The sequence below is a fragment of the Apostichopus japonicus genome, chromosome 20, assembly GCF_037975245.1.
Source record: "Apostichopus japonicus isolate 1M-3 chromosome 20, ASM3797524v1, whole genome shotgun sequence".
Lineage (NCBI taxonomy): Eukaryota > Metazoa > Echinodermata > Holothuroidea > Aspidochirotida > Stichopodidae > Apostichopus > Apostichopus japonicus.
The window spans coordinates 3879178-3891907 of record NC_092580.1 but is presented as its reverse complement, the minus strand read 5'-3'; the positions used below and the strand labels follow the sequence as shown (position 1 = coordinate 3891907).

The 12730-nt window shown below is 37.0% G+C and overlaps 1 protein-coding gene across 44 annotated transcripts in view; it reads left to right on the top strand.

The window, feature by feature from the left end:
- The window catches only part of LOC139961909 (uncharacterized), an 83687-nt gene that overhangs the window by 44275 nt on the left and 26682 nt on the right, over positions 1-12730 (top strand). For 28 of the 44 annotated variants that reach the window (XM_071961565.1, XM_071961561.1, XM_071961576.1 and 25 more), the window contains one exon: positions 5984-6055. The exons of the other annotated variants lie outside the window; for them this stretch is intronic. In XM_071961565.1, the coding sequence (XP_071817666.1) occupies positions 5984-6055 (72 nt within the window). The remainder of the gene's footprint in view (positions 1-5983; positions 6056-12730) is intronic. 44 annotated transcript variants of the gene reach the window in all.

The window sequence follows — 12730 nt, the reverse complement described above, 5'->3', positions numbered from 1 at the left end:
AAGGAGAAATATCAAGGTCCTTCCTTCAATTATACTGTTTTTGCAATATTTCTGAGTCTGGAGTTAAGAATAGAGCTGGATATTAATTGCTGGATATTATTCATGTGTTAATTGTTATTTTGTGTGCAGTATACTTTTATGTGAAAGAAGTGGGTAAGAATGGGCCCCATATCGTAGCAAATCGTGGAATCTCTATTGAGGGGGGTGGGTAGGGGGTGGTGGTGGGGGGACTGGTTACTGTTAAATCAATTGTCATTTGCTGTGATACTGTTATCAACCACACAACTACCAGATGAAGGTACAGGGTCATAGCAAAACTTTAAAATAAAAAGGGGGGGTTCTTAGCACTATGTGTCCCCTTCCCCACCGCTCTTACGGTTGCACCCAATTATTTTAAAGAATGTCTATATCTATCTTCAGAGAAATAATACCTTAAATGTGACAATGGAGGAAGATTGGTAGGGTAGGGTGCTCCCTCAGTTCTTTATATATATCTCCTTTACGTTGCATCATTATTTTCTTGAAAATTGTGAAGAGCCATCACAGCAGCTGTGTTGTCACTCTAGTGACCTGATTGGCAGCAGTCCATGTGAAACCATTGTAGTGTAAAGAGACATTTATATACATACTCATGTATGCGCATAGATGATTAACTCCTTTATATGACAGAAAGTTAATGAACAGTGTCTTGAGTGAGGTTTTTATCTCCTTTGTCTTAACTAATTACCGTCTCCTAGTGCGGAAAGGCAGAAGCCATAGTCAAAGGAAATTGGCATGCTTCATTAACCAAAAATACTACTAACTGGAATAGAGGGACAGTTAAAAAGAATACAGTATGTTTTTCCCTTTTTCTATGTAAATTCAACTGTATTTTGTTTTATTTTTTAAAGGTTGGAAATTGGTGTTACGCAAAGAAAAAACGATGATGGGGTGGGGGGGGGAGGGGTTGATATTAGACCATTCAGTAGACCAGTGACATTGTGTATTGCTCTGGGATGGGAATTTTGGTTTATTTCCCAGATTGTCACTGGCACTTAGATTTTAGTGCGACTGCATGGGTCCTTATCCGCACCGTAGTAGCTCACACGATACTACAGAGAGAAATTATGTAAACCTCTCAACACTTTTTCAGTTCTTGATACTTGCTCTGACAAAGAAAAAGTGGTTATATAGATATATATGCTTGCTACATTTATTTTAAATGATCATCAATTTAAAGTTCTGACAGTTTTTACTCTTGTTGGTGAAGTTGGCAAATTTGTTGAAAGTTCATAAAAGTTTCAGGTAACAACACCAAGCCCACACTGTGGATGTAACTTTGCTTAAATGATAGATGTGCAGCAGTGTCCGGGTTAGTGTACATCACTGTTTAAAGTGATATCGTAATCAGTGACTAGCACCATCGATGGCTAGGTATGTTGACAAGTGAATTATGAAACAATTGAAATATGTGTAGCTTTTTTTGTTGCCGAGAATTTAGTAAAGGTGTGATGAAACTTACTGTAAGAAAACAAAGTAAGAAAGGAAGAAATCAAAATGTGGGATGCAATAATTTTTTTTTTTTAATTTAGCAAGTTTTTCTGTGGTCTTTAAAGCAGCCTTTTTGGTTTCTGTCACCATTTTTTCAACAAACCTTGTATTAAAGCAGCATTTTGCGTCCTCGACTATGATATTTCTCAACCTCACTGACTCCACTATGCCATAACGACATACATAACTAGCTTATCTATTTATATTTTACTTCAAATGGTGGCATAAAAGTCGAAAAATTTGCAACTTTCAACTGTGTTGTTCTCCAAGATATTTTCCGTTGGGAACCCAATAAACCTCGCCCATAATATGAATATTTAAACACTACGAACGTCATTGACAGATACGTAATATAACACCACGCTTGATTTGTGTACAGTCTATATGGCAGTTGTACCAGGGAGTTGTACCAACGCAAAGTCTTGAATCTATTTTTAGCAACGGCTCATAACTAAACCTGCATCTCTGATTGGTTGAATTCAAACTAGTGGGTTTGGGAACTGCATGCGATTTAAATTTGTATGTGGAATACTCGCCAATTAACGTTTTTGGCAGAGAAAAACGTGGCTAATATCTTAATTTGCTGTTTTGTGATTTGATGTATGTAAAAAACTCGATGGACATGTCAAAAAAAGTAGAAAACGGCGACCAAACGCAAAATGCTCATGAATAAACATACTATTCACTGATTGGTGGAATTCAAACTAGTGGATTTGGAGATATGAAAACTTTGTCGAGGACACTTTTACTCGTTATCGATATAAATCGTTAATTACTCGCTAATTAACGCTCTTGGCAGGATGAAACTTGGATGGTATCTTAGTTTGCTGTTTTATGATTGATACATGTAAAAAAATCGATGCACATGTTAAAAAGGTGGAAAAAAGTGACCCAACGCAAAATGCTGCTTTAATCATTGCTCAAAGATAGATTGCACACCACCAGACCAGCTTTCTATGTTGTTTCACTAAATGAACATCCTAAAACTAAGTGTGGGAAATTACTGGTTAATGACCGTGGGAAAGCACTGGAAATTGGGAAATAACTGGTTATGGTTTCTTTTATGAATTTGTTGTCCATGATTTTTTCAAAAGAGTGTATGTATAATTAAACAACTTGCAAAACAGAATTAGGACATCTTCACTATTTGAAGGAAATATCAGTAGTCAAGCTTATAGACTTCATTAACTTGGTTGGGTCTTTGGGTATTGAAATTATAAATTGATAAGTTGATAAGTTATAAACTGATAAGTTATAAATTGATAAATTATAAATCAATGCGAGAAAACATGGTATAAAAAAAGATATTGAAACTAAGTTCAGTTATACGAGACCTTCTATTACTACTGTAGGTACCTGAAACAGAAACTATCAGTGTTTCCTGGTAAATGTGTTTTTGTCAGGGACAACAGGTTTCACATGAAGGTTTCACATACGACACTGAAAGTAAGATACTACTCATGTTCTGATTGGTCGACGGGTGAAAATAAGATACTCATGTTCTGATTGGGCGATGGGAAGGAGGGATAGGAGGGGTACTGAGTCAGACCATGAAGGGATTTCTTTTGAGATGAAAGAAACCACATCCAATATTTCGGTTATTGTAGTCTACAGCAAACCTCAGTGTAGTAATTACACTGAACTACCTGTTAAAAATTGTTGGAAGTTGACTCCTAAAAATTTGTTTTTAAATTTCTAAGTTAAGTAACTAGGACTGTTGATGGCACCATTACGTTGATATTCAACCAACTGAATGAATTGTATTTTATGGGAGTTAGTGTCTTGGTATGGGAGTAGTGTCTGTCTGTCACTACTAAAGTGAGTTTACGGTATCTATGGGATAGGCAAATTAAAATTTAAGTGAGTTTACTATGGAATGGAATTGGTACCTATGTGATAGGCCTACATGTAAATTTGTAGGACTTTGTTGATGATTTGTTTTGATTTAAAGGAGCTTAGTTAATTTTTGTCAACATGCAAGTAATTGACTATGTGGTGGGAGTACAATACGACTGTACCCACTATGAAACCAAAGTACCAGTTAATAGTTCCTAAACTTAAAACTAGGGTCTTATGAAGTTATATGTAGAACCTGGGCTTTCTACATTACAAAAGTTCTTCCAGCATACCAACATGCTGTTGCCATTGGATCCTTGGAATCTGGTTACAGTGTATTGCATTCACTCGATACATTGCAATTAGCAAATAAGATAGATTGAAATACTAGCGGCTGTTAATCCTGGTCTTAACACAGGTCTATTACAAATCAGTGAGGAAATTCACATAGCACCGATCTTAGTGATATTAAAATGTTTTTTTTTTGGGGGGCATTACTCTACTGAAAATGTAAATCTTTACAACTGGTCAAAACTGATTGGGAACATGTTTCCCCAGAAACAAATCAAACTTTGTCAGAATCATTTATGTGAAAAGTCTGGTGGAAGATTGTGGTGATGTGTGTGCTGGACTATAGTTGGATGCATTAATCTAAAGTGTATATTCTATATAGGATATTGATTAACTTTAAGGAATATTTCACATTACAAGCTTTAATTGTATACAGTTCAACTTAAAACATACTTCGTAAAGTGAAGTCTTATTATAAGATTGGCTCCTCTGTTTTGTTATACATTTTCATCCAAAGTGTTTGATTTGTAAGGTAGCATTCTATGCAGGTTTTATTTTTCACCTGTGAAGCAGATAGTGTGCTCACCGCATGTTTCTTCCATTAAAGCTAGCTTTCACGGACTGCTTTCATAAATATTCAATGCCGATTGTTTTGATTCACGGTTGGGTGTAACCTTTCTACATGAACAATTTCGTAAAGGGTGGTGAGGTTGAATCTGGTCGCAAATGATTATAATCTACTATTTGAGCAACAGTTGTGGTTTCGTAACCAGTTTCAATGGGTTGTAAAGGATAGGCCCAAGTCATGTTGTTAGATTACAATGGTAAAGTATGTATATAGGCATTCCATGGTATTCTGTATTTTGAGCAACTGTTGATCTAGGTATGCTGTTTTATCAGATGAACTATTTATATATCTGTATTTTCCAATGAGAATGATGCACAACAACAGCACAAACAGAAAACAATACAAAACAAAACCTGCACTTGCCTGCAAATACGCAGTATTGTTAGTACCTGTTGTTCATGGTGTTATCTTTTTAGGAGGACAACACACCAGGGAATATAGTCATATATACAAAGTGAGGTGCTTGTAAGCACCGCCGTGACAGTCTCAGAATGAGTTGGCTACGCAGTCATGTGGGTATCGTTTACGTGGCCAGTGATGCCAACATTGTAGCGCACACGGGCACTACAGTGACAAAAACATACACGAAACAAGAATAGCGCAGACACATTAAGCAAGTGAAAAGTTCGTGAGTGTTTCAGAGTTGATGATTTGGTTTCTCAGAAGCAGGTTTATAACAGTTACCGACTCCTGCAAGAAGAAATAAGACAATTGTGAAAGTAGACCTGAATTTGCATAGATGGAACATAGTATTATATATAGTATCCACCACCATGGGTGGGTGTTTAGCCTCAAATTGTGGAGAGAGATCAGCTAGCAGTGAAATAAATCTAAGGTGACGCCGTGGTCCCTTAAAAGCTCTTGGCGACACAGGCTGCTCTGTCTGTTCAGTTCTACTAAAATGCTTCTGTGATTGCTTTAATGTTCTTTAATATATGCCTGGAGGATAACATGATGTGAGGCAAACCGATGTTAGAAATATCTGTTGGGTTGTATATTTGTCTCTTAAATAATTTGTTTTGCAAAACATTCAGTGGTTCCCTGTGGTTTTTCATCAGGTTCTTCAGTATGTTTTTGCTTATCATGCTTTAATATTAAATTCACTGTATCTCGTTTTGATCTACTCATAACAATCACAAACAATGATTTAGTCTGTTATGTACATTCATACTTATTTCCCCCACTCCCTTCCCCTCCCTGGTCCTGGTGCCTTTATTTCCCCTCTTCCCTTCCCCCTGGTCCTCCCTGGTCCCCTTGCCCCTGGTGCCTTCTCACCACTCTCCCCTTTCATGCAAAGGTCATTTCAGTTTAGATATGAGCTGGTCCATCACCATTGATATCACAAAGCTGCTGCATCACAAAATATTCATATTCATCCAAAATCATCATAAATCCACAAATTGGTCAGACATTACTTTGACCATCATAAATAATATTTAATAATTATAATTATAATAATAATAAAAATAATAATATTAATAACAACCGAAAAGAAAGGGCAGAATAAGCATCAATTATGTAAAGAATGACATGCATACAAACTGTTCTTAGGAATCTTTTGGTTTTCAGATCTATATATACTTGTAATATTTTTGTTGTTCTTGTGTAATTTTGTTCTTGTGAAACTTTTTCACTTGAGATGATGTTGAATGATGATGGTTAAATGATAACATTCGTTTCTGTTGCTCTTCCATTCAGCATATTTAACAGAAAGAAGCTCCGCTGGCCCCTCCAGCCCTACAGACTTTACCAGTGCCAGGCAAAATGCATGTATGATTTTGAACATTATATATATATTACTTGCACACAGTGGTGTTTCCTGTGGTTTCTCTTTCAGAAAACTAATCACTCTATTATTTCCGCCCCCCCTTTTTTTGTGTGGAACCTTTTACTTTTAACACCGCACCTGTTACTCATTTGTCGGTTTACTTAACAACCCCCCCCCCCTTTAATTCCGAGTCTGTTGTTGTCACTCTATCGAATTTATTTTTCTGTTTTCCTTCTCTTCTGCTCATTTCGAAGTCACCTCTTAAAAAAAATTAACAGTTGTCTTTATGACAGTCTTGTGAAGTTAATACTTTGTAATCATAACTTTTTTTTCTGTTTCAAAGGTCATTGAGGGTCCCATCTCATGTGTACCAAACCCCTCTCTTTTTCCCAACTCCACCCCCCCCATATCCGTCCACCTGTCATTGCTGCTTTATTCACCATGTTTGTTGCTGAGATGTTTCTAGGTGTCACTGGTGTCTCCCCCTCCCCCCCCCCCCCTCGTTACATGTGTTCTTTGTGTTTACTCTGCGTTTCATTGTCGTCTTGATTTATACATGTATTATATACCATTCATCCGGTCTGGGTTTTCTCAATATTGGTGACATGGCCGAATCTTTTCATCCATCATTCATTTTCGATATATGTGAACATGTGAACTCATTGAAAAATCAGATCAAAATCATAAGTAAGGCATCTCGTGGGTTGGTATCCCTTATATTGAATGTTGAATTCAAACATCCAGTTGGAAGACCCTTGATGCTCTTATGAGTATTAAGGAGAAGTTTGCAGGTAAGAGAACAAAATGTGCCTGCCTTTGAAAAACAGTTGCATATTGACTTTAGGGAAGAAAGGCAGAAGAAGTTGGTAATTGTGTTTTTGGAATAGATTAGCCACTGTCACAAATGGGTATGCCACAAGGATTCCTATTGTTTTAATATGTAAGAGCAATGCATAGCTGGTGACAGTAACATTATCCATTCACCACATCCAATTATTATTTGAACAAAATATGACCTTTTTGTTTACAAACCAGGAAATAGAAAGATCGTTTCATGACCTTAATTTGACATCCTCAACCTCTATCGTGCCATAAAACTACATTACGTTGCAGAATGAGATTTTTTCGTACTAAGCAAAAGATGCAGCATATATATGAGCTCTTCTAACTTTTTTGTAACTTTGGCAGATTAAATAAGTAAATCCGTATATAATCATTATAATGCAACTTGTACAGTTTTTAAAAAGTTACCTGAAAGTCACCTCAGAATTCAGTGTTATCCTTTAGGCTAACAATAGTTAAAACACATGCCACAGAGGTCCCTGGATGACTGAGTCACCAACAATGCTTGGAAAATGATTTTGTTCACTGATATGCTTCAAGTTCAATAGCAATTTGTTGAATAGGAAGATGATTCCGTAAATTGGCTCTTGAAATGAACCCATTCAGCACTCTTTACTGTGTGTGTTGAAACTAAACACAAAAGTATCCTAACACAAAAGCCATTTGTTTTAACAGTCTTTGACAAAGTAATTACACTAGCAGTTTTAACAAATTAGGCAAATTAGGCATTGTGTTGGATTGTGCCATTGAATTTAACATTTATGGTAGTTCCTAATCTCCTTGGTTAGTTCTTAAAGCTTATCTAAATTGTGTGTGAATGATATATAGTGTGCGTCTAGATCAGAATGAGCTCAAAATTAACACAACGTTCAGATGTATAGTGACCTAGTCAAATGCATCTAAACTCACGAAAGCAGAATGAGATTATTGGCCAATTATTTCTTAATTGTTTAGTATATATATATATAGTCATATGCCTGATTGCCTGTTCAACAGACTCATCCCTGTGATTGTAAAACTAGAGAAGTAATAGTGCCATTACAGAAGGTAAAACTTCTACTCTCTCATTATACACAGACTTCTCATTGTGACAATAGTGTTGTTGTTAACCGATCTATTAACATATTACATGGTAAATGCAAATGCTCATCAACGCCAGCCTATCTGCTGATCAGTATCAGATAGATCTTTATGAGCTGTTTTCACTGCCACACGCATATCAGTTTCTACCCTCTTATTACTGTTCTTCTATTCAGAGAACTTGCTGCTGTTGTTGTAGATGATGTAGCTATGTACTGTATCTCTGTAAAGGTCCGAGGAGGGGGGGGGGGACAGTCAGGGGTGGTACTGTACCTCTGTAAAGGTCCAAAGGAGGGGCAAACAGTCAGGGGTGATGTGGGCTTAAGGCACTGTGCCTATAGTGGTAACCGTAAAGCAAACTCGCTTCAGAGAAATGTGTCTTCTACTGTCTATTACTTGCTCTGAATTTCACCCAAAGAAAAAAAAGAAGCATGACGCATGTATTCCGCACAGTGTTACACATCTATGGATGCCATGTGGTTCTGGAGGAAACTTTTTAGAATTTTGCCAAAAATTGTGATATTGCTGTCAGCATCTATTAAATCCAAAATTTAACAATTTGCAGTCAGTTAAATGTAGAATTGAAGAAATAAAAAGGGCTCTTGAATTCTGTTTTTGCTGTTTTGACAATGTTTAAACAAGTTGACGTCGTCGATTGTACTCATAGAAGAGGTTATCCAAGGCCGAGTGCAGTGCCCTGATGGTCTCAGACTCTCAAAAGCATTTACAGATTTCATAATATAGAAAAATTTCTGTTTTCAACAAATTGACTGTTTCTCAATACAAAACAAGAAAGAAGGAAAAAACAAGCAATTCTGCTCATTTGATTGAGATGTTGGTCGTGTGGGGAATGGAGATGTTGGTTCGTGGGTAATATATTATAACATCCCAGCAGAAATGAAAGCAGGCCCAATGACGTTGGAAATGTCACAGACTTGCCATGGATAACTTCCATTACTGTACCTACACAGCTATGGTAAAATGCATGGTACATCTTTTGGTCATGGGAAATATAGTATATAGAGTAGTAAACCAGGGATTAATTCTTTTAAAAATGCAGCCTAATTTAGTGTGAATGGTTATGCTTCCTTTCAAATTATGAAGACATACCAACTCTTTTTACTGATTGCACTTGGCTTTTGATTATAAAAAATATGACCTTTACAATGGAATGGAAACATTAAATACTTAATTATATAATTGGTTGGATGAAAAACTTAAAAAGAGGGTTTGTCAAGTAGTTCAGTGAATTTGTCAGATTCTGATACAAGAAGCTGGTTTTGAAATGTTACCAAAATAGAAAATAATAATTTGATGTATAAGTTTAATATGCAGTTAGAGAATACTTGTGGAGTAATAAAATAGTAGGTCCACTGAAGAGAAACTGAACATGTCTGTTTGTGTGTGTGTGGGGGGGGGGAGGGGGAGAGGAGGTGAATGAAGGGTGGGTGCAAATGTTGGAAATACTAAGGAAGCATTCCTTCCCTATTGTTTTTGTGACATCACTAACACTAACACTTATTTGGAATGTGCACCAGTTGATTGTATATTCGTCACATTAGTTCTGGATATATGCATGTTGTATTTATGGTGGGGATGGGGACATGCAGTCCTATGGAGCAAAATTTTGTTTGATTTTACAATCTTAACATTTATGAATATTTCTTCAGATGTAAATTCTGTGAATCTGATAAGGGATGGGGGTAAGGAGAAAGGGATTTAGCAAGGGAGAGGTTGGGTGAGAGGTTATAATAGGACAATGAACCTTCACTGTTGTCACTAGCATTTGTCCAATCCATCTACCGTGCTGTAAAGTTATTTGTTTTTCTCTGCAAGCGTCGTCCTCCCCGCATCATCTTCAGGATTTGGCTGGTCCGGCAGTCCCAGCATATTGTACTAATTATTCCAGCATTTGGTTTAGGATATTTCTGATTTGTACGTATATGCGTGCAAAGCATGTTGTTTTGACGTTACAAAGTAATCAACGTAATCCAGTGCAGATGTATATATGTGAGTGAGTGTGTGTGTGTGGTGATATCATTTGCTTCGTTAATTCGACTTGATCTAAACACGGCAGATATATCTCTGGCGTGCTCTACACCTCGTCGACATCATAGCTGTCTGTAGTGGGGGTTTAAGGAATATTCATGTTGAAATGAAAGCACTTCAGTCGTAATATGGTTTCTTGAGAGATGATGATGATGATGATGTTGATGTTGATGATAATGAGCCGATTAGATTCTGCATCAATTGGAAGAATATTCTTGGAATATTCTGGTTTGGCGTCTGGTGTGTAGCGCCATAGAGACGACTTTACTGCCTATAAGGACATACTGTAGGTAGTGTTGTATAGATAACTCCAAAGTAGAATCCACCAAACTTTCACCTAAGGTTGTTACGAACAAGTTCATCCTAGGAGAAGTCAGCCTGTGTCTTTAAAAGGGGTTGAATTAAGCTTTATTTGGAAGTGGGAAGGTTGTAGAAGTAAGGATAGACCTGGCAACATAGTTACTATAGGCATGGAGAAACATTTGACAGCATCTGCTACACAGTCAAGATTTACTCGGTGTAAGAAATTTCACGATTAGTCAAAAATTCCATCAAATATCAATTTTGTCTGTCCATAATCTAGTTCAAGTGTTCGATATGAAAATCCGTAAAACAATTTCAGGAAATAGAAGACACAGTTGTTTTTTTACACTTTGGAGTGATTTTCTTTCAATTTTTTTTTTTTTTAATGAAACACATGAGATTTTCACAAAAAAGAAAGGAAAAAACAAAAAACAAAAAAACCTGTAGATAGTTATAAAGTAATATTTGATATCCAATCTCTTTCTTTTATGTGGTTTAAGTTTAACTGGAGCAGGAGCCTGCCCAGTCGTTAGAGTCATCTTTCTCTCTCTCGAGACATATAATCTTTGGATACTACCAGTAGGGACAGATTTCATGCAGAGGATCAAATTCGTGGGAATGCCTGTTTTTGTCATGTTTATTTTGATAAAAAACAAAGAAACCCCCCCCCCCAACAAAAACAAAAAAAAACGAGAAAAAACGGACTAAAGGCAAAAAATTTTAAGAGCTGTTTTATTTCTCAGTTCATATCTTTTTACTCCTTTTTTAAAGGAAGTGCATTGTTTCAATTGTTTTACTCTCTTTATCCTTTTTTTTGTGTTTGGAGATTTAATTTGCTAAGATAAAGGGATGGTCAGAGGAGAACAATTATTGAAATTTAGAAGATGTATCACATCCCATAGCAAAGAAAAAACAAAAAAAGTTAATAACAAGTCATATATGTATGTATACTGATATGTATGTATATTTGCCATGTAAATAAGATAGACATATCCCTCGGCCTGTTCTAAAAAGACCAGGGTTGAACCATCATTCTAAGTCGGTGTAAACACACCATAACAAGTCGAGGGGAGGGATGAGAGAAAGTGGGGCACTGGAAGAGGGAGGGACTGGAAGAACGAGGGGGGGGGGGGCGATTGCTTTCCAGAGAATTAAACAACTTTGAAGAATGTAGTTGGTTTCTTACAAGACACAGATGACCGGAACACTTTCTCTGTTTCTCTACTTCTTCTTCTCGGTCATCCATCCTCTTAATCATGGTCTAGCCTTTGGAAAAATGTTAATATGCAAGAATTTCCATTGCCAATCTTACAGATTACGGTGGCTGAACATTCAATATATGTATCAAAAAGTCTTAAGTTTCTAACCTCTGGCAACTCTTGCAGACCATTGTCCGACAAGCCCTGCATCACTACACCCGTAATTGGTCGTAAAGGCTACAAGTGTCACAGAAAAATCCCAGACGGCTGCAAACTATGTGATACCGGGATCTCTTGTTTGCCCATAAAATTAGGATGTAGATTTCGACTGCAGCCCCTCGCCGGTTTGAAGACAGAAAGCTCTTTTTTTTTGCCCTTATTTCTCACTGTGCGGGCTCCCAGAAAATTGATCAAAATTTTAGCTGCCCAAGCAAAGGAAATTTGAATGCTTACTTTTCCGTAAACTTTACCGTATAAATTTGTCCCGCAATTGTGTGGTCATGTTCACTTAGGAGAATCAGCTAGGAGAGTCAGTTATGACCAGATGCTATTTACACAGTATGTCGTCATTGTACTGGTAGCATGTGACTGCTCACCAACACTTGCCATTATTGGACTCTCTGTTCTTCCCATTTTCTCTTCCATTTTCTTGTGCGGTTCCTTAATTAAAGTAGTCTTTGACGAGTTAGGTTTAGGTTTCCGTGAGTCATACAGTCATCAAGTGCGTTCTGTGAGTCAGCAGACACAGACGCAGCATTAGTAATAAACTAGAACAGGAGTATCTTTTTAGTATGATTTCTGTTTGATTTCAATACCAAGGATCATACGGGGGGTTACTAATGACATATAGTTATAGAGGATGTGGGGTTGGGGGCCGGGGGAGGGTCTTTGGGAACGAAATAAGTACAACCTTTTTTGGGTGTTGGGAATATAAAAGGGAGAAACGTGTTAGACAGAATTTCACAACAGGGTTGACCCAGATCTTATTGGCTGTAGTTAATGTTTCGAGATTGAGTGATTCCTGTATCAAAATGTGGATGGGAGTAAGTAAGATGGGACCACGTGAAAGGTATGAAGTTGCTGCCTATTTGCTCTATTGTTTTTCTACTGAGTTTAAAGAATAGGATACTAAAGTAATAATGGGGCTCTTCAACATTTCTACAGAGGGCAGTGTTGTGTTGGTCCTATTGTGCACCATCTATA